This window comes from Neoarius graeffei, chromosome 28 (genome assembly GCF_027579695.1).
Source record: "Neoarius graeffei isolate fNeoGra1 chromosome 28, fNeoGra1.pri, whole genome shotgun sequence".
Lineage (NCBI taxonomy): Eukaryota > Metazoa > Chordata > Actinopteri > Siluriformes > Ariidae > Neoarius > Neoarius graeffei.
The window spans coordinates 18779755-18802287 of NC_083596.1; the positions used below are offsets into that span (position 1 = coordinate 18779755).

The 22533-nt window shown below is 40.0% G+C and overlaps 1 protein-coding gene across 6 annotated transcripts in view; it reads left to right on the forward strand.

Annotated features, from left to right (window-relative positions):
- Window positions 1-19501, forward strand: part of sh3glb2b (SH3-domain GRB2-like endophilin B2b) — a 123331-nt gene extending 103830 nt beyond the window's left edge. For 4 of the 6 annotated variants that reach the window (XM_060912886.1, XM_060912889.1, XM_060912890.1 and 1 more), the window contains 4 exons: window positions 78-178; window positions 12794-12808; window positions 13471-13699; window positions 17126-19501. In XM_060912886.1, the coding sequence (XP_060768869.1) occupies window positions 78-178; window positions 12794-12808; window positions 13471-13699; window positions 17126-17233 (453 nt within the window). In that variant the 3' untranslated portion in view covers window positions 17234-19501. The remainder of the gene's footprint in view (window positions 1-77; window positions 179-12793; window positions 12809-13470; window positions 13700-17125) is intronic. The other 2 variants (XM_060912887.1, XM_060912892.1) reach the window with 1 other exon arrangement.
- The last annotated feature ends 3032 nt before the right edge of the window (window positions 19502-22533 follow it).

Sequence of the window (22533 nt, forward strand, 5' to 3'; positions counted from 1 at the left end):
CACAAGTTGTTAAGTGACAACAGGAATGAATAAAATGCATGTGTCAAATAAGATGTTCCCTTATCCTGTCTAATCAGGTAAATCACTTACGGTGCCTGCATGAATTTGTGGAGGCCCAGGCAGCTTACTATGCCCAGTGTCACAAGCACATGCAGGATCTTCAGAAGGAGCTCAGCAGGTGAGTGTCAGCATAAGTGCCAACAGCTTAGCACATTAACTTCACTTGGCACAGTTCGGATGAAGAGCAAGGACATTATCCTCGCTGGACTATGTACCTTGCTATGTACAAACCCCGTTTCCACAAAAGTTGGGATATTTTCCAATATGTAGTTTAAAAACAAAAATCTGTGGTTTGTTAATTCAAGTGAACCTTTATTTAACTGACAAAAGTATGAAGACAAGTTTTTCAATAGTTTTACTGATCAACTTAATTGGATTTTGTATAAACGCAGTTAAAATTTGATGCCTGCAACACGCTAAAAAAAATTGGAACAGAGGCAAAATAAGACTGGAAAGTTGATAGGATATATATCTCTATACCACCATTTGGGAAGATTCAACAATAAGCAGGTTAATTGGTAACATGATTTAGTCTAAAAGGAGCATGCAACAAAGGCTCAGCCTTTGCAAGCAAAGATGGGTCGTGGTTCACTTCTTTGTGCCAAAATTCGTGAGAGAATTGTTAGTCAATTCATAAAGAGCATTTCTCAGTGCAATATTTTAGGTCTTTCAAAACCTACAGTACATAATATTGTGAAAAGATCCAGGCAATTCAGAGACATCTCAGTGCATAAAGGCAAAGTAGGAAGCTACTGTTAAATGTGCGTGACCTTCGAGCCCTCAGGCCACACTGCCTGATAAACCATCATGCTAATGTGACAAATATAGCCACATGGGCTCGGGAGTAATTCAGAAAACTGTTGATGATGCCCTTTATTGTCACTAGTCACATGTACCAGCGAAATTAGCCGTCAGCCTGTCTGTAAATATACAGTGGTGCTTGAAAGTTTGTGAACCCTTTAGAATTTTTTATATTTTTGCATAAATATGACCTAAAACATCATCAGATTTTCACACAAGTCCTAAAAGTAGATAAAGAGAACCCAGTTAAACAAATGAGACAAAAATATTATACTTGGTCATTTATTTATTGAGGAAAATGATCCAATATTACATATCTGTGAGTGGCAAAAGGATGTGAACCTCTAGGATTAGCAGTTAATTTGAAGATGAAATTAGAGTCAGGTGTTTTCAATCAATAGGATGACAATCAGGTGTGAGTGGGCACCCTGTTTTATTTAAAGAACAGGGATCTATCAAAGTCTGATCTTCACAACACATGTTTGTGGAAGTGTATCATGGCACGAACAAAGGAGATTTCTGAGGACCTCAGAAAAAGCATTGTTGATGCTCATCAGGCTGGAAAAGGTTACAAAACCATCTCTAAAGAGTTTGGACTCCACCAATCCACAGTCAGACAGATTGTGTACAAATGGAGGAAATTCAAGACCATTGTTACCCTCCCCAGGAGTGGTCGACCAACAAAGATCACTCCAAGAGCAAGGCGTGTAATAGTCGGCGAGGTCACAAAGGACCCCAGGGTAACTTCTAAGCAACTGAAGGCCTCTCTCACATTGGCTAATGTTAATGTTCATGAGTCCACCATCAGGAGAACACTGAACAACAATGGTGTGCATGGCAGGGTTGCAAGGAGAAAGCCACTGCTCTCCAAAAAGAACATTGCTGCTCATTTGCAGTTTGCTAAAGATCATGTGGACAAGCCAGAAGGCTACTGGAAAAAATGTTTTGTGGATGGATGAAACCAAAATAGAACTTTTTGGTTTAAATGAGAAGCATTATGTTTGGAGAAAGGAAAACACTGCATTCCAGCTTAAGAACCTTATCCCATCTGTGAAACATGGTGGTGGTAGTACCATGGTTTGGGCCTGTTTTGCTGCATCTGAGCCAGGACGGCTTGCCATCATTGATGGAACAATGAATTCTGAATTATACCAGCGAATTCTAAAGGAAAATGTTAGGACATCTGTCCATGAACTGAATCTCAAGAGAAGGTGGGTCTTGCAACAAGACAACAACCCTAAGCACACAAGTTGTTCTATCAAAGAATGGTTAAAGAAGAATAAAGTTAATGTTTTGGAATGGCCAAGTCAAAGTCCTGACCTTAATCCAATCGAAATGTTGTGGAAGGACCTGAAGTGAGCAGTTCATGTGAGGAAACCCACCAACATCCCAGAGTTGAAGCTGTTCTGTGTGGAGAAATGGGCTAAAATTCCTCCAAGCTGGTGTGCAGGACTGATCAACAGTTACCGGAAACGTTTAGTTGCAGTTATTGCTGCACAAGGGGGTCATACCAGATACTGAAAGCAAAGGTTCGCGTACTTTTGCCACTCACAGATATGTAATATTGGATCGTTTTCCTCAATAAATAAATGACCAAGTATAATATTTTTGTCTCATTTGTTTAACTGGGTTCTCTTTATCTACTTTTAGGACTTGTGTGAAAATCTGATGGTGTTTTAGGTCATATTTATGCAGAAATATAGAAAATTCTAAAGGGTTCACAAACTTTCAAGCACCACTGTACAACATACAATTGACATAGGGTAGACAGGACAGGAAGACGGATGAAGATAAAAAGGAAACACAACATGAGGAGAGATAAGGAAAAAAGAACACCCCCCCCCCCCCCCCCCCCCCCACTATGTTCCTGTCAGGAATACAGTGTGGGAACATTTTAAAAAAACCTTTGCACATAAGCACACAACAACACAAGTACACTTTAAACACGGGACTTGAGGGGGGAATAGGGGGTAAGGGGGGGAGGAGGTAATCCAGCGCAAGCAAGCAGCCGTCCGTTTCTGCAGCCATGAAGGCGCTGGTCACGCACCCGCTTGTCACACTGGGGGTAAAAATGGCGACCGCAGAAAAGTTAGAGAAGGAATGTGAGGAATAAGTACAGCAGACGAGACAAGACACAGAAGCACAAGCAGGGAAAAAAGGAGGGAGAGGGAGAGCAGAAAATGTGACCGCCTTCCGTGGAAGCACGGAGAGAAAAACTTTGTTGTTACTTAAGAGTCCACTGCTGCATCCTGTAATGCAACCTGAAACTGTATTATGCAAGGAGGAAGCCATTCATCAATTCTATGCAGAAATGCCACCAAGTTTTCTGGGCCTGAACTCAGGCCCAGATGGACTGAAAGACAGTGGAAACCTATGCTGTGGTCAGATGAGTCTGCATTTCAGCTTGTTTTCAGGGAAACCGGATGTCGAGTTTTCGGTGTCAAAGGTGAACACGACCATCCAGTTTATCATCAGTGAAAGGTGCAAAAGCCAGCATCTGTGATGGTATGGGGGGGGGGAATCAGAGCCCACAGCATGGGCAAGTTGCATGTGTGTGAATGTATCATTGATGTGGAGGCGTATGTTAGGATTTTAGAGAGATGCATGTTGCCATCAAGGCGATGTTTCTTCCCAGGAAGTTCATGCTCATTTCAGCAGGACAATGCTAGGCCTCATTGTGCACAGGCTACAGAAGCATGGCTTCATAGACAGAGTGCATGTGCTTAACTGGCCTGCTGCCAGTCCAAATCTGTCTCCTATTCAGAATGCATGTGGCATCACAAAGAGGAGAATCAGACAACGGTGGCCACGGACTGTTGATCAGCTGAAGTCTTGTATTCCGCAAGAATGGACAAAAATTCAGATTATAAAACAAACAGTTAGTATCCTCAGAGTGTTGCAGGTATCAAATTCTAACTTCGTTTAACTTAGTTTTAAGTTGGTCAGTAAAACTATCGAAAATATTTTATTCGTACTTTTTGTCAGTTAAATAAAGGTTCATGTGAATTAACAAACCACAAACTTTTTATTGTATTTTGGAAAGTATCTTGTTTTTTCTGGGAATAGGGTTTGTACAAATATGCATGTACTGTGGCTAAAGGATGAGATCTGTACCCACAGATGTTTGGGAGTTTTCTGTAAAAAAGCCAACAATCCAACACACACATGGTTATACAGTACAAGCCATATTTGGAAGTGAAAACCAAGAAGTTTTATTCTGACCCTCCTAATCACCAGGTCTGATCTCTAAAGTGTATGAACAGATACATTAAGAAGTTTGTGCAGCTCTACATCTACAGGAATCCGATTGTGCAGATGTAGGGATATGGGAATATTACAACTGAGAGTATCTGAAAGCATTATTCAACAAGGGAAATGCAAACTTTTACACCATCATTTTGTTTTCTTGAACACTTTATATTTGGCCATTTGTTGCCTAGGATGACCGAGAAGCATTTGTGAATCCTAGCCTAGCACACTAAATGTTTTGTTAACTTTATATTCTTCATTTTGTCCTAAGGATTTGTAAAATTTGTACGTGACTGTGTCTGTATATAGACATTCATGGTAAATATTACTCTTGGAATTTTGTGGTCATTTAAGGGAGCTAAATGCAGTAGTGTTAGAGCAAAGTCGTTTTAAAGCAAAGCTGAGCAATGGAAAAGTACATCTGTGCAGCCTGTTAATGTGCACCATCTGAGAATAGTTCAGTGGAATCCAAATCATTTTGAAACACTGTTTCAAAAAAAAAAAAAAAAAAAACCTGGCTGCTGTGTAAAAGATCAACAGAATGTGATGACTTGCAAACCATGAAAACACTTTATGTAACTGAAAAGGTGATGTCTCTTCCCAGGAAGTCCATGTTGCACAAAGAAAAAATATCAAATGTTGTAACTGATATTTTATTGTTTTTGAAAAACATATGCCCATTTTGAATTTGATGCCAGCAACATATTTAAAAAAAAAAAAAAAGAGAGACGGGGCATGTTTACCACTGTGTTGCATCACCTCTAATTTTAACAACACACTAAATGTTTGGGAACTGAGGAGACCAGTTGCTGTGGTTTTGAAAGTGAAGTGTCCCATTCTTGCTTGATGTATGATTTCACTTCCTCAATGGTTCGGGGTCTCCTTTGTTTTATTTTGTGTTTCATGCTGCACTGAATGTTTTCAATGGGAGACTGGTCTGGACTGCAGGCAGGCCAGTTTAGCACCCGGACTCTCTTACTACGGAGCCGTGCAGCTATAATGCATGCAGAATGTGGTCTGGCATTGCCCTGTTGAAATAAGCAAGGCATTTCCTGAAAAAGATGATGTCTGAATGGTCGCATGTTGATTCAAAATCTGTATATATCATTCAGTATTAATGATTCCTTCCCAGATGTGCAAGGTACCCATGTCATATGCACTGATGCACCCCATACCATCACAGATGCTGGCTTTTCAAGATTCAGAGTGTTTGTCATATGCACAGTTAGGACATGTCCACTTGCACAATGAAATTCTTAGTTTGCTGTCCACCATGAATGCCAATTACAAATAAATAAATAGGCGGAAGAAGAAAAAGGCATTATAGTGCAAAAATAAAAGCAAAGAAAGCAAAAATCAACAAAAACAAAACACCCAGTATAGGGGGAAAAAGGTAAATGTAGTGCAAAATAGGTAGTGTAATACAAAACAATAAGGCAATGATCTGACGTAGCAGCAGAAGGGCAGTAATGTGTGAATGTGCAAACAACAGGAAACAGCAGCAAAATGTCAGTAATGTGCAAATATGTGCAAACAATTTAACCAGATGTAAACAGTCAAGGAACGTCCGCAAAAAGGGCAGTAATGTGCAAACAAATGTAAACAGTCAAGGACAGTTTACAGGGAGGTAGTCCATGGTTATAGACTCCTGTCAGCTGTTCAGGAGTTTGATGGCGGTGGGAAAGAGAGAGTTCTTTAGTCTGACAGTTTTACATTTCACACTTCTGTACCTCCAGCCTGAGGGTAGAAGTGTGAACAGTCCGTGCTGGGGGTGGGTGGGGTCCTTGAGGATGGAGGCAGCTCTCCTGTGGACTCTGCGTTGGTAGATGCTCTGCAGAGAGGGCAGTGGAGTTCTGGTGATCCTCTTAGCAGCCTTCACCACCCTCTGCAGGAGTTTGCGGTCCATAGCTGTAGTGCTGCTGTACCACACAGTGATGCAGTTGGTCAGGTTGCTCTCAATCACGCAGCTGTAGAAGTTGCTGAGGATCTTGGGTGACATGCCAAACTTCCTCAGCCTCCTCAGAAAGTATAGCTGCTGTTGAGCCTTTCTAACCAGCTGTGTGGTGTTGAGTGTCCAATTGTGTACTAATGACAAGCCAGGTGGTCCATCTCCTCTTTAGCCCGGAGGACATGGTGCCCATGGTTTCCAAAAAGAATTTCAAATTTTGATTCATCAGACGGTGGCACGGTGGTGTAGTGGTTAGCGCTGTCGCCTCACAGCAAGAAGGTCCAGGTTCAAGCCCCGTGGCCAGCGAGGGCCTTTCTGTGCGGAGTTTGCATGTTCTCCTCGTGTCTGCATGGGTTTCCTCCGGGTGCTCCGGTTTCCCCCACAGTCCAAAGACATGCAGGTTAGGTTAACTGGTGACTCTAAATTGACCGTAGGTGTGAATGGTTGTCTGTGTCTGTATGTCAGCCCTGTGATGACCTGGCGACTTGTCCAGGGTGTACCCCGCCTTTCTCCCGTAGTCAGCTGGGATAGGCTCCAGCTTGCCTGCTACCCTGTAGAATAGGATAAAGCGGCTAGAGATAATGAGATGAGATTCATCAGACCACAGGACGGTTTTGCACTTCGCCTCAGTCCATCGTATATGAGCTCGGGGCCCGGGAAAGGCAGCGGTGTTTCTGGATATTGTTTTATGTATGGTTTCTTCTTTGCATGGTCGAATTTTAACTCGTTTTTGTGGATGGAGTGGCAAACTCAGTTCACAGACATTGGTTTTCTGAAGTGTTCTTGAGCCCATGCAGCGATTTCGAGTACAGAATCATGTTTCTTTTTAATGCAGTGTTATCTGATGGCCTGAAGATCACAGGCATCCATTGTTTGTTTTAGTTTTGGGCCTGATCCCTTGTGTAAAGATATTTCTCCACATTCTCTGAATCTTTTAATGATTTTTTTAAAACCATATATAAGGTTATATCCCCAAATTCTTTGCAAATTTACATTGAGGAATAATGTTGTTGTTGCATTATTAGCCCATGCAGTCTTTCATAGAGTGGTGAACCACTCTCCATCTTTACTTTTGACCCTGCATTCACACGAAGCACGATGAAAAGTGTCAAAATGACTAGAAGCCGTTTTATTTTTCTATGTGAGCCTGTGTCTCTTGGTGGCAAGTAGCAGCATGACTGTTGGCAGCATGTCTTGGGCGGTGGGAGCATCAGAATAAAGCTGAAAGCACCTTTATGGTAATGAGAGATGACGCAGTTCGGCGGCAACCAATTGGAATTTAAAAGCGTTCTGCTCTAAAGTATATTAGCATGGGTGTAAGTTTTGTGGCATGTGCCGGAAGCTCCGTTTTTTTCGGTTCTGAAAAACTTGTAATTTAATTTTTTTTCCGAGCCCTAAGGGGGGGCTCACCCCCCACCCTCCCTGCATGGCTGCGCCATGCATGTCTGACCTTGTCAGACTTTTCAGGTTTTTGAAAATTTTATACTTGCACCCATGCATTAGGCAATGCAGTAAAGTGAAGTTTGGTTCTGTTCAAACCACTCTCATGTACAATGGAGGAGACATTAATAATTATGGTGGTGGGTTTCCCCATTTATTTATGATGTGTCCCTGTTTGCATACAGGGACATCAACAGCATGTCTTTCAATACAAAAGACACCACACAAATGGCTTATTAGTTTAATTGTTTTTGTTTCCAAACATGCATCATAATTGTTCATTATTTTCCTTCATCGATCAATTTCTTACCTTCGCGTTTAAGATTTCATTCTACCCTACAAGATGCCAGTTGACATGTCTGTTTGCTTTGCTTCCCCTTTTAAATAAATTTTGCAAGATGAAGCATTCTGAATAAACTTGTAGTTGCGCATTTCACTTATGTTACAGAGCGTCCATAGACTTGCCAGCGTCATTAGTAGAGAAGCCAGAGTGAATTTTAATGCTCTTGCTGCCTTTGGTGTGAACGTACCAGGAGAGACTCCGCTTCTCTGGGATGCTCTTTTTATACGTAATTATGTTCCTGAACCTTTGCCAGTTAATCTAATTAGTTGTGAGATGTTCCACCAGGTGTTCTGACAGTCCCCCCCCCCTTTTTTTTTCTTCTGTCCCAACTTTATTGAAACATGTTGCTGGCATTAAGTTCAAAAGCATATGTGTGTCAGTCCACCAGATTTTCATACTAGATGCTCAGATTATGGATTTTGAGTTATACCTGCTGCATTACACTACTAAGCCTCCGTATGCAGGACATACAAACCAAAGTGAAATTGGACCATACTGTAAATCTGACAAATAATGTCCATGGTTTATACCAACCAAACTGGTACAATTCAAATATTTATACAGATACAGCTAGACCTCTCCATTACATATAAAATTTGGGCTCCAGTCCAGCCTCTAATAAGAGAGAATTGATTTTGGCCACCCTGTGCAGCATCAGGCCAAAATAAACCTCTTTTAGTTTAGCTTACTGAAGGTTATTTTAGTAGGGAATTATTCAGAAGGTAATAGGCCTCCCTTTGGCTTTTAATTCAACGCAACTTGATTTACAATTGAGGTTTTTCACCTGACGTCACAGGGTCACGTGACGCCCCGGTGTCCGCCATTTTGAAGGTCAAGCTACATACTAACGCTGCAGACAGAGAGGGAAAACCAGCTTGAAAAAAAAGTGTTACAGGCACCGGATCCAGTGTAAATAGCTGCCAGAGCGCGCTCCGGCTTGCTCCCCCTCAAATTAAGCAGTGCGCTCCGGCTTGCTCCCGGAGTGCTCCGGCCGAGGTTCCGGAGCGCGCTCCGGCTTGCTCCCCCTCAAATTAAGCAGCGCGCTCCGACTTGCTCCCATGTATTAGGCAATGCAGTAAAGTGAAGTTTGGTTCTGTTCAAACCACTCTTATGTACAAATGCCCTACGTCGCTGGATAGTGAAGGTGTTTTCTGCATCTCGCTCCTTTTTCTTTTATGTTTTTCGTTTGTCACCTTCCTCGCATTCAAACTGATTCGAGCCGTGACGTCCAAAATGGCAGCCTAACGATGCATCACATGACTTGGTCACGTGGGTGAAAAACCTCAATAGAACAGAGTCGAGAAGAGTCTTGGAACAATCAACAGTGAAGGAATCCGAATCCCCCCTCTCCCAATGACTCAGTGATGGTTTTCACACTTTCCCAAACCTCCCTCAACTGAATACAGAATTACACCACGGTTTACATCACAGGTTCACCAAGGGTGTTTCCAGCTATTGAAAAGACTAGGGGCTGAGTCACATTTTCCTGGGGCTTGTATTTTGTAATTTTATTTTTAAGGAAGATTATCAAAAACAGGTTGGGGAAGTTGTATCTAACTTTACAAGAAATATCACCCACACACATTCAAAGATTGACAACATTATTACTGATTTTTGCACTGTTGTTTTTAAATTTGTCTTCACTTCAGTTTCGGTCTCATTCATTCTCATCTCATTATCTCTAGCCGCTTTATCCTTCTACAGGGTCGCAGGCAAGCTGGAGCCTATCCCAGCTGACTACGGGCGAAAGGCGGGGTACACCCTGGACAAGTCGCCAGGTCATCACAGGGCTGACACATAGACACAGACAACCATTCACACTCACATTCACACCTACGGTCAATTTAGAGTCACCAGTTAACCTAACCTGCATGTCTTTGGACTGTGGGGGAAACCGGAGCACCCGGAGGAAACCCACGCGGACACGGGGAGAACATGCAAACTCCACACAGAAAGGCCCTCGCCGGCCCCAGGGCTCGAACCCAGGACCTTCTTGCTGTGAGGCGACAGCGCTAACCACTACACCACCGTGCCGCCCACAGTGCAAACAATGCCACAAAAAGAAAAGATTCATGCCGTTGTCATGATTCGTTGTCATGCCGACCGAGGCTGTTGTGTTTCCCGCTTGTGGTCTCGTCACTCATCACTTCCGGAAGTAGCTCGACAACTAGCTCGATAGGGTTTATTTAATAGTCAATTGACATGCCTCAGTTTCCTGAGACATTACGGGTGTTAATAATAATAATGATAGTTTCGGTCTCATTATCATTATTATTATTAACACCCGTAATGTCTCAGGAAACTGAGGCATGTCAATTGACTATTAAATATCATTCGTAAAATGAATAATCAGTTAAATGTGTGTATGTATATATACAACCCCAATTCCAAAAAAGTTGGGACAAAGTACAAATTGTAAATAAAAACGGAATGCAATAATTTACAAATCTCAAAAACTGATATTGTATTCACAATAGAACATAGACAACATATCAAATGTCGAAAGTGAGACATTTTGAAATTTCATGCCAAATATTGGCTCATTTGAAATTTCATGACAGCAACACATCTCAAAAAAGTTGGGACAGGGGCAATAAGAGGCTGGAATTGCAAAGAGTTTGAACATATCATGATCTACAGTGCATAATATCATCAAAAGATTCAGAGAATCTGGAAGAATCTCTGTGCTTAAGGGTCAAGGCCGGAAAACCACACTGGGTGCCCGTGATCTTCGGGCCCTTAAACGGCACTGCATCACATACAGGCATGCTTCTGTATTGGAAATCACAAAATGGGCTCAGGAATATTTCCAGAGAACATTATCTGTGAACACAATTCACCGTGCCATCCGCCGTTGCCAGCTAAAACTCTATAGTTCAAAGAAGCCGCCGTATCTAAACACAATCCAGAAGCGCAGACGTCTTCTCTGGGCCAAGGCTCATTTAAAATGGACTGTGGCAAAGTGGAAAACTGTTCTGTGGTCAGACGAATCAAAATTTGAAGTTCTTTATGGAAATCAGGGACGCCGTGTCATTCGGACTAAAGAGGAGAAGGACGACCCAAGTTGTTATCAGTGCTCAGTTCAGAAGCCTGCATCTCTGATGGTATGGGGTTGCATTAGTGCGTGTGGCACGGGCAGCTTACACATCTGGAAAGACACCATCAATGCTGAAAGGTATATCCAGGTTCTAGAGCAACATATACTCCCATCCAGACGATGTCTCTTTCAGGGAAGACCTTGCATTTTCCAACATGACAATGCCAAACCACATACTGCATCAATTACAGCATCATGGCTGCGTAGAAGAAGGGTCCGGGTACTGAACTGGCCAGCCTGCAGTCCAGATCTTTCACCCATAGAAAACATTTGGCGCATAATAAAACGGAAGATACGACAAAAAAGACCCAAGACAGTTGAGCAACTAGAATCCTACATTAGACAAGAATGGGTTAACATTCCTGTCCCTAAACTTGAGCAACTTGTCTCCTCAGTCCCCAGACGTTTACAGACTGTTGTAAAGAGAAAAGGGGATGTCTCACAGTGGTAAACTTGGCCTTGTCCCAACTTTTTTGAGATGTGGTGTTGTCATGAAATTTAAAATCACCTAATTTTTCTCTTTAAATGATACATTTTCTCAGTGTAAACATTTGATACGTCATCTGTTCTATTCTGAATAAAATATGGAATTTTGAAACTTCCACATCATTGCATTCCATTTTTATTTACAATTTGTACTTTGTCCCAACTTCTTTGCAATCGGGGTTTTTTTTTTGTGTGTGTGTGTGTGTGTGTGTGTGTGTATACATGTATATATTTCTCACTCACATCTCTCCTTTAGGACCACATTGACACACCATTCTAAGCTACATAATTATATTACAACATTCAAAACCCCAGATGACATCCTAGTCAGTTGTTTCGTATTAATCTCTCACTTTATTTATTTATTTATTTATTTATTTAGAGGGTGAACATACCCAGGGGCTATAGCCTGAGTGATGGGGCCTAATGATGCCACAGTGTTGGCCACAGGAACTCAACACGGCATGCCACCTGAAATGTAGCTCCCTTCAGAGCTTTCTGCAGCTGACAGCACTTTCACTTTGGCGGGTGTTTTGATTTATTTATTTTGAGCTAACCCCTGTATTATTGACACTGTCCAATGTGCTCAGGGACGGTAGGGGCTCTGAGTGTGCCTCCCCGTGGCTGTTTCAGCCCTGAAATCATCTTCAGTGCTTGAAGAAGCCCAAAAACCTTCACCAGCTTAGACTGCACCATTGTTTGATTCACGCAGAGATAATTACACCACCACACCAGGCCGATTTAAAACGCACTACAGTTGATCAAAAGCTTGGTGCTAATTTGGTCATTATGTGTAGTCAATTTGTATTGGTCACAAGCACATGCTCGTTGTTTTTACGTTCTGACTTCCCACCGTCTCTTCACTGGGGTTGGATTTCGGCAAATAAAGATTTGTGGAGGAATTTTTATAAAAGATGACTTATGATAATTATGACCTACGTTCATCACTGTGCCAACAGCTGCTAGTAATTTTCTCTTTGTCATGGACATGTTATGTATGTCAACGACTAGCGTGACGAGCACCAGCAGAAACCCTGCATCAGCTTTTACGTTTTACTGCTCTTGATTGAACTCCAGTAGCGCACACCTACAATGCTGAATGAGTGATTCCAAAAAAAAAAAATTAATAGTTTACTTCATTCCATTGTGCCATGCCTAGATTCCTTATATGTGACCTTTTTAAAGGAAATCCTTAAGTCAAGGATTATATATTTCTATAAAACTAAATTGTTATATTTGACACTACATGTCCAGTGACCTGGGACCGTTTTATTTATATTATGGGATAATTTTAAAATGTGGAATATGACTGACTGTGGTCTGACTGAAACGATTGATTCCCTCTCTCTCCCTTCCTTTGGGCTTTCAGTGCAAATGGAGATACGTAAGTGATTTTCCTTTCTTGAAAATGCAGCACCAGAATAATTCATGACGCATTTGCTTAAAAAAAACAATGCTGCGTTTCTGTGACTCAGAATACACTGCTACATAAAGGTGTACAGTGGAAATTAATTGATGCATGCTAATTCTTAGTATTCAGGTGTTGTGTTTTTTTTTTTTTTTGGTTTTTTTTTTGTGTAGTACAATGCCATGCTTTTGAAGAGCATGACCAACAACTCTAGAGTTGCATGGGCGAATCTCCCCCCCCCCCCCCCCCCCCCAAACCACATTTTTGGGTGCTTGCCAAACCTGATACCGATACTAAATTGAGTGATCTACTGAGTATTAAGCAATCATGGAGCATTTTATTTAGCTCTGTTTATGCTTGTTGTTGCTGTGTGCTACTTGCAATGAAGTACTCGTGCTGAGATTTCTGTTTTAAGATGTTTTCAACAATATGTTTAAGAAGATCGGCTGAGCTGAGCATGCAGAGTAGTATCCGCGAGAATGGTCATTAAAATGAGCGCGGTGATCTGAGCTGCTTTGCATGCTCAGGTCGGCCTCCCTCGCTGTCTATCAAAGATGATCATGAAGGAGGGTGAGATGTTTTAACAGGTTTACACATGCTACTTTAATATTTGCAGTTCTGTGGTTCTTTTTGGCTAGGTTTCCCAATGCCTTTGCTGCCAACCCCTCGGCATCAGCGATTTCCACTTCCTCTACTGTCTCCAGTGCTGCTGCGCCTGGGGTCTCCCCTCCCGCTGCCTCATCCAGCTCTCTGGACACACTGAAAATTGAGGAGGTGAAGCCTCCAGCCACTGGAACACGCAAGGCCAAAGTGCTGTATGACTACGATGCTGCAGACACAAGCGAACTCTCGCTGCTAGCTGACGAGGTGGGCTCAGTGTTTGCATAGCCTGTGTATGCGTGTCTTCAGTCTGAAATGTTTCACCTAAACAAAATAATTGGTACAAAAAAAATTCTCAACACAGCATTGACGCAAGCAAGGCAGAGCAGTCAGACCTGCATACAGTACACACACACATATATACATGCACAGACACACACCTGGAGCTTAGATGCTTCAGATAAAGCAGATGGCTTTCGAAAAACATAAAACAACATGGTGATTTACAGACTGGGTATCAGCAAACAAGGAGGTTTGACAAGATTTGAAACTGCTGTGATCTTTGCAAATCTCATAATGCTGAACATGATCCCACATGGACATTCTCCATGCGTTTGCACTTTCCAAGAACCATTTGTGATCAAGTTTCATCCTTGCTTCACTGGATAATCTCACCTGGATGCGGTAGACTTGTAGATACAAAACTGCAAGTGTAATCATAAAGACTTTCCTGGGCTCCCAGGGCTCTTAGTCACAATGTTTATACTGAACATCCTTTCAGTACACTTGTATGTATTATTATTATACATACGGGACACTTTCGATGGAATAAAAATGTGTTCTATTCCCTTCTAGCGGGTTTCATTCATTTGGTTTGATAGCATGCAATATTGTTAGCATATCGCTTATCCTACATGTATTACGTCACTCTACCCAATGGCGAAAGAATATGGTTTACGATTTTGCACGGTTGTCAAAACGTGACGTCACATGTCCGAGCTGATGCAAATATCCAATGAGAGAGTTTTCTTGTTTTAATTGTTCCATCGAATGTGTAATAATAATAATAATGGCTTTTTCCATGGTATATAAGGTATGTTCCATTCAGCTAGCATGATACTGAACTCGTCTTTGACTCGTTCAAGATCATGCTAGCTGAATGGTATATATCGGATATACCACTCAAAGCCAGCCAATATTATTTAAATTTTCAATGTCTTGAATATTTAATATTCATGATTCTGCACTATTTCTAGGTCTCTCTTTTAAATGTAATTGTAAAGGTTCCTCCAGCCGGAACGGTCAACTTCTCGAGACCATTGCCCTCGTGCCACCTGCAGAATTCTGGAGCGAAAACAACACGAAAAAAACAGACCAGAAAACCAGAGATTGGCTTGACAGATTGGCCGTTTATTCACAGTCCTTTCACCAAAGATACAGCATTAAAAAAAACCCTTTTTTAACAAATTACAATCATAACAAATGTCTGTTTATCTCTCTAAAAGGCAGGTGTGTGTGTCTGTCGTGTGTGTGTGTGTGCATGAATATGTGTGTGTGCATGAATGTGTGCGTGTGAATGTGTATGTGTAGAGGGGTGGGGGTAGGATGTGTGTGCGTATGTGAATGTGTTGATATCTTGTGCCAAGTCAGTAAATCACACCTTAATTCCATCAATATAAGTGAAACCTTGAGCAATCCTTTATATACATTTCATATCAACGGATATTTTTTTTTAACAACTCAGCAACTCAGCATTTACGCACTTCAAAGCCCGAGATGTTTTTATGACAATTCTACTATGTTTAGTCTTAGCAAAGAAGTGTCTTCTCCACTGGAAGAAGGTCACAGTAACTTTTACAGGAAGCCACACAGGAACAGTCAACAAAGGATCTAAGAAGTTAAATATTAAAATCATAAAGTCTTAACAATCCTAAATTACATTCTGCATTCTAAAACTACAAAACTAACTTAAATCACTTAATGCAGCTTTAAATCTAACATTAAATCTAACATTCAATCATTTCAATTTCAAATTCAACACTGGAGAGACTGGTTAAATCTAACAATCCTAAATCATATTCTGCAGCTATAAAACTAACTTAAATCATGGCTTTAAATCCTAACAGTATTGAAATAAGCAAATTTGTGATATAGATGATGTTAACTGCTTTGTACAGAAGGTCACTTTCTCCTCGAGTCTTATCCATTCCATTAAAGCATGTTCTGGATTTGATAGGACGCGAATCTACAGATTTTACACACTAGTGGAGTCCATGTCGGCTCGAATGCCCCGGCATTACAGCAAAAGCGAGAGATACCGAATATTAAGAAATTCTGGAAGTCGTGTTAAAAAAATTCAGGTTACTGGTGATCATGTGATTAAATTCATATTAGCAAATGATTATATTTTCTAAATTAAAATTTAAAAATAATGAAAACAGAAGCATTTTCACTAGTCGTCTCAGACTTTTCTACCCACTGTAGGTACTTGTCATAGACCATCATGTGATTTTTATAACATTGTACGCAAGGACGGACGTCTCAGAAATCCATTCGCTAGCTCACCAGTTAAATAAAAGCTCCAGTGTGCCACCAGGTCCTGTGTTTTGGCTGCCAGAAACCAGTTCAACGATACAGAAAAACGGTAGCTAACGTAAAGTAATAACACATGCCAAGATAATTAATCACCTGTGTTAAAACAAAAACAAGTTCATGATCCTCTTTTCACAAAGTATGCGATGTAGCACATATTTTTTTTCCTCTCAAGAAAAATGTAAGCAAGTTGTTGGTGGTCAAAAGCAAGATATTGCATGGTTGTCAAGACAACATGACGTCACATGTCGGAGATGTAAAACTTCCGTGCTAGCAAGTGACTGTGACCATTTGTAAACAAACATGGCTGCCAGGTTTGCATCGTTAAATACGGAAGATTTAGAGAGAATTTTGAAAGAGAGAGACACATTGAGCACCTGAAAGGAATGTGCAAGTTATGTATAACAATAATAATATTAGCCGGCTTTTTTTGTGGTATATCGGAGATATTTCATTCAGCTACTCGTCTTTGACTCATTCAGTATCATGCTAGCTGATTGGAATATATCTGATATACCACAACGCCAGCCAATCTTATTTAATTGTACACTTAGTAATGTTTGACTTATTAGTCTACAGTTATAGAAGAGTAATGATTTTCTAATCTCATTGTCTGGTGTTGTGTAGAAGAGGATGGCTTTCTTTTTGTCCCTTAACTTTTTTTTTTTCTCTTTCTCTCCTCCTTCATGCTGTCTCGGTGAGGTGTTTGTAGCCAGTTTCACCTCTGGTTTGCTCTTTGTCTCGTCCACTAGGCGCTTGAAGAGAGATTTATGTTGTCTGTACGCAGATACAGCATTATGATGAGATGTTGGCGTAACATCTCTGGAACAAGCGGTTAAGTTTGTAGTATTTATATGGAAATATCGTTGTAACCAGCTGGCGAACTGATTTGGATTTTGAAGTTGATCCAAAAAGGGTCAAGGTCATTTCCTTTCTGTTTGACGTATATATTTTACAGCTATTTCAGGCATCAGAACAACAGCTTTGTGTGAGCTCTGCATTTTTATGCCTCTGTTTGTTTATTAATAATTTGAATTGCTTTGGAAAACTATTATGGAAAGAAGGAAAATATGTGACTGAGTCACTCTCCTATTTCTTCAGCTCATTACAGTCTACACAGTCCCAGGCATGGATCCAGACTGGCTCATCGGAGAGCGTGGGAATCAGAAAGGCAAGGTGCCCGTCACATACCTGGAGCTGCTAAGCTAAATGCTCAAACATTACATGCACAGACAGGTAGTTACACATGTGAAGGTGCAACGGTACTCTTACAGACACAGTTTCAAAGTAATTCCTGCTGTTGTCCGGATTTTTGGGGGTAAAATTAGTTTGTGGAAAATTTGCATGAGCAAAACTATTCAGACCTGAACACTCTGGGACTTGATGAAATATTTTGTATTAGCTAGATTCAGCTCATTCATTCCTACCCCCTAAATTTGTAAAGGCCTAAGAAGTCAGTTTACTCTGAGGAATTTCAAGAGGATATGTTTAAAGATATCAGCTTCCAAGTTACTGCAAAAATATAGCTATAGAATGTAAATATGACGCAGAAACATCTTACTTCTGGCCTGCTTCACATGACATCTGTGTCTTTGCACATATCTCTGATGCACATCAGAGATCTTCCTTTCACATTATTATTATTATTGTTATTATTATTATTACGTCACTGTAATAATATTTTGTGTTTCAAAAACTGAAAGAAAAAAAATTGATTTGCAAATTGAGGATCAGAGTGCACTAAATACCAACAGAGTTCGAAAACTGACCAGGAATACTACTGTAGAAATGGGAAAGGTAATAGAGAAAAAGTTATCAGATTTTCTAATTGTCTTGTCTTATCTTTTAAATTAATTTACCAACTATCTTGCTTTTCATTACCTGTTAAAGTTAAGTCAGATAAAAAATAAGAGACATATTACTGAGAGATGATAATATTTGGATATGTTATACAGTACTAATATAGAGGTTCATCCTTCATGTCAGTTCATCATAAATATTTATGAAATGAACGAAACACTATGGCGCGTGCTCTAAAATGAAAATTACATGAAATGTGACTCTGAAGCTGATTATTTTTCCTCTAATGGCATGCCCGGAGTATACCTCTAATACCACTGCAGTTTGCCAACAATTAAAATTCTTCCTTATTCAAGCATGACGTGTTCTACTTCTGATCAGTGTATAGCTTGCCTTTTAAGTTCACAAAACACGCTAGATCAGATGTAAACAGTCATTTCCCCTCTTTTACTTGAAGTGAAGATGTTAATAAAGTGCAGCTTGTTACCGAGAAATGACAGTGTAACGTCCTTCACTTTACCAGCTTACCTCTGTCAATTACAAAGCACTGACACTGGAGACTCCTTCCATAAATATTAAATAAACATCTTCCTGTTTTGTTTGTTATATATCTTTCTTTTTTTCCCTTTAAAAATCTGTTAATAATTAAATTATGGGGAGTCTGGAATCAGTGAATGAATTTTTGTGACTAATCAGAATTGAGAAATCAACAGTGCTATGTTTTTAATATTTCTTCCACTGTAGAGAAACGGGTCACTGGGCATTGTTTTGCATTTTCTCCATTGTTTTGTTTGAGTAGTTAGGTGTACGTACTCTATTGAAGGGTGAATCATCAAGGAAAGTAAACAGTTGAAAGTGCTTTTTCAATTTCTGTTTTCATACACACCCTTTTGTATTATCTTGTGGGGGTTTTTGACCCATTTCCAATTGCTTTTGGCAAAACACATGACCCATATAACTACATTTCCAGGTTGTTTCATACTAAACTGGAGAAATCCCACTGGTGACCGTATTTGGTGTGAGTGTAAGCATAATCTGTTTAGAGAAAAATTGTCAATTGTATGATGTCTAAAGGCTAACTCTCTTCTAATTTGATGTCCAATTTAAATATTCTTTTTAAATATTCTGCCTTTGTAGCCTTAAAAAGCATCTGGATTATGAACTATTCACTTGTCCTAAATAACATTTTGTGTGTGTTTGTTTTTTTTTTTAAATAAATTATTTCTATCTGCATCTCTTTCAACTAGAAAAAGCTATTTAAACACCACTAACAATAGCTTATTTACATTATGTGATAAAATTGGTAATGTTTGTGTGTTTGTGTGTTTTTATTTCATTGCCTGAAACTATGTTGTTTTACAGTGGCAGAAAATCTGGTTTAGACCCTGGCTATCTGAAGTGTCTTCGTTTGAATTCGGTGTGACTGTGTAACTTTGGCAAGATATGCATTATGTGTGGTTTGTGGGACTAAAGTTTGTAAATGTTTCTCACAATGGGTCCAGTTCTATTTAATGTAATGCTTCATTTGTTTTCAAGTTACTTCGCTGTGAACACCATTACTCTCCCATTTTAGTCTTTCTTTCTTCATCTGTGTACTTGATGCTTGTTTAAAAAAAAATTAAGCAATGCATACTGAATGACTGAAACTTGAACATAATAAAGAGAGCTTTATTGAAATGCCTTCTGTTCAGGATTCATCTCATCTCATTATCTGTAGCCGCTTTATCCTGTTCTACAGGGTCGCAGGCAAGCTGGAGCCTATCCCAGCTGACTACGGGCGAGAGGCGGGGTACACCCTGGACAAGTCGCCAGGTCATCACAGGGCCGACACACAGACACAGACAACCATTCACATTCACACTTACGGTCAATTTAGAGTCACCAGTTAACCTAACCTGCATGTCTTTGGACTGTGGGGGAAACCGGAGGAAACCCACGCGGACATGGGGAGAACATGCAAACTCCGCACAGAAAGGCCCTCGCTGGCCACGGGGCTCGAACCCGGACCTTCTTGCTGTGAGGCGACAGCGCTAACCACTACACCACCGTGCCGCCCTGTTCAGGATTATATTTTGCAAATCTGTATTGCAGTTGGTGCATTTTTAGAGAATTCTCTCGTGTTCGAGCATACTCGAACACAAAATGCCTTTTCTTTTCCAGTGACTGGCATTTCGATACCTAAAAAGATAAAAACAAACATTATACATTAAATTCTGACCGGTTTCCACACATGCTGTTAAAATTTGAGATCAATCGAATGAGAATTGGCAAAGCTATTAGATTGTGAAATTATATAAAATTTTTTGAAACACCTGTGTATTTATGAATACCATCTTAATCATCAATCAAGAATGGAAGCATAGTAGCTAACTAATCACGGAAACATAACTAATTAGAAAGGTGAGGATACCTTCAGATGTTAATGTATATAAGCCATAATACAACCCCCAAATCAGAAAAAGTTGGGACAGTATAGAAAATGCAAATAAATAAAGAAAGCAGTGATTTCTAAATTTACTTTGACTTTTATTTCACTGCAGACAGTATGAACCCAAGATATTTCACGTTTTGTCTGGTCAACTTCATTTCCTTTGTTAATATACTGTACATCCATTCCTGTGTTTCAGGCCTATAACACATTCCAAAAAAAGTTGGGACGGGGGCAATTATAGGGTTAGTAATGAGGTAAAACAATTAAATAAAGATGTGATTTGAAACAGGTTATGTCAACAGGTGCTTGTAATCATGATTTGGTATGAAATCAGCATGCAGGAAAGACTTAGTGTTTAAGGAGCAAAGATGAGCTGAGGATCTCCAGTTTGTCAACAAATTTGTGAAAAAATTATTGAAATGTTTAAAAGCAATGTTCCTCAAAGGAAGATGGGTTAGGAATTTGGATATTTCACCCTCTACGGTGCATAATATCATGAAATGATTCAAGGAATCTTGAGGAATTTCAGTGCGTAAAGGGCGCAAGGGCTCAAGCCTAAGCTGAACACCCGTGATCTCCGATCCCTCAGACGGCACTGCATCAAGAACGGTCATTCATCTGTAGCTGATAAACCACATGGACTCAGGATTACTTTGGGGAACTTTTGTCAAGCACTAAAATAAAGTTACATCCAGTTAGAACTTTACTGTGCAAAAAGGAAGTCTTATGTTAATGGTGTCCAGAAGCACCGTCAGCTTCTCTGGGCTCAAAGGCATCTGGGATGGACCATCGTGCAGTGGAAACATGTACGTATTGTGGTCAGACAAATCAGTATTCCAGGTCTTTTTTTGTAAGAAATGGACGCCATATGCTCCAGACTAAAGGAAAAAAGTATTATCCAGACTGCTACCAGCAACAAGTCCAAAAGCCAGGGTCTGTCATGGTATGGGGTTGTCAGTGCCCTTGGTAAAGGTAACTTGCACTTCGGTGATGGCAGCATTAATGCAGAAATGTACACTGAGATTTTGGACCAACATATTCTCCAAGATGACCTCTTTTTCAGGGAGATTTCAACAAGACGATGCAAAACCTCATTCTGCACACTTTACAAAGGTATGGCTGTGGAAGAAGAGGGTGCCTGTCCCCTCTGTCCCCAATAGAGAATGTGTGGCAAATTTTGAAACAAAAAATATGACAATCACCATCCTGTACTGTTGCACACCTTTTGACCGGTTTGCAAGAAGAATGGGATAAAAGAACACCTGAAATGTTTCATCACTTGGTGTCTTCAATCCCTAAACATTTTTTTAAGTGTTGGGAGAAGGAATGGGAACATTATAAAGTGGTAAATGTTTTACCATCCCAACTTTTTTTTTTAATATGTTGCAAGAATCAAAATTGAAATGTGTTTATTTTGAACAAAACAAAAGTAAAAGAAAATTCATGAAGTAAAACATGTATTGGTTTGAGTGCAATACAAGTTAAAGATGATTTGTAAATCATTGTTTTCAGTTTTAATTTCAATTTCAACATACTGTCCCAACTTTTTCTGATTTGGGGTTGTAAACTAAATCAAACTTAACAACAGTATATTGATGTTTGTAAATATACAAGAATATAGGGAACAATGGAGCACAACCTGACCCATTTTGGTTTTCTCTAAATAATTTAACAAATATTTAAGTTAGAATAATAAATTTTTTTTAACAAGCAACATGTACGGTACAAACCCCATTTCCACAAAAGTTGGGATATTTTCCAAAATACAATAAAAACACAAATCCGTGGTTTGTTAATTCATGTGAACCTTTATTTAACTGACAAAAGTACAAAGAAAAGATTTTCAACAGTTTTACTGACCAATTTAATGGTATTTTGTAAATATAAAAGTTAGAATTTGATGCCTACAAAACGCTCAAAAAAAAAAGTTGGAACAGGCATTACCACTGTGTTACATCACCTTTCCTTTTAATAACACTTTTTAATCATATGGGAACTGAGATTACTAATGGTTTCAATTTTACAATTGGAATTTTTGTCCATTCTTGCTTGATACAAGACTTCAGTTGCTCAATAGTCTGTCTCATTCTCCTCTTCATAATGTGGCATACATTCTCAATAGGAGACAGATCTGAGCTGGCAGCAGGCCAGTTAAGCACATGCACTCTGTGTCTATGAAGCCACACTGTTGTAACCTGTGCAGAATGAGGCCTGGCATTGTCCTACTGAAATAAGCATGGACTTCCAGAAAGAGATGTTGCCTTGATGAATGTCTCTC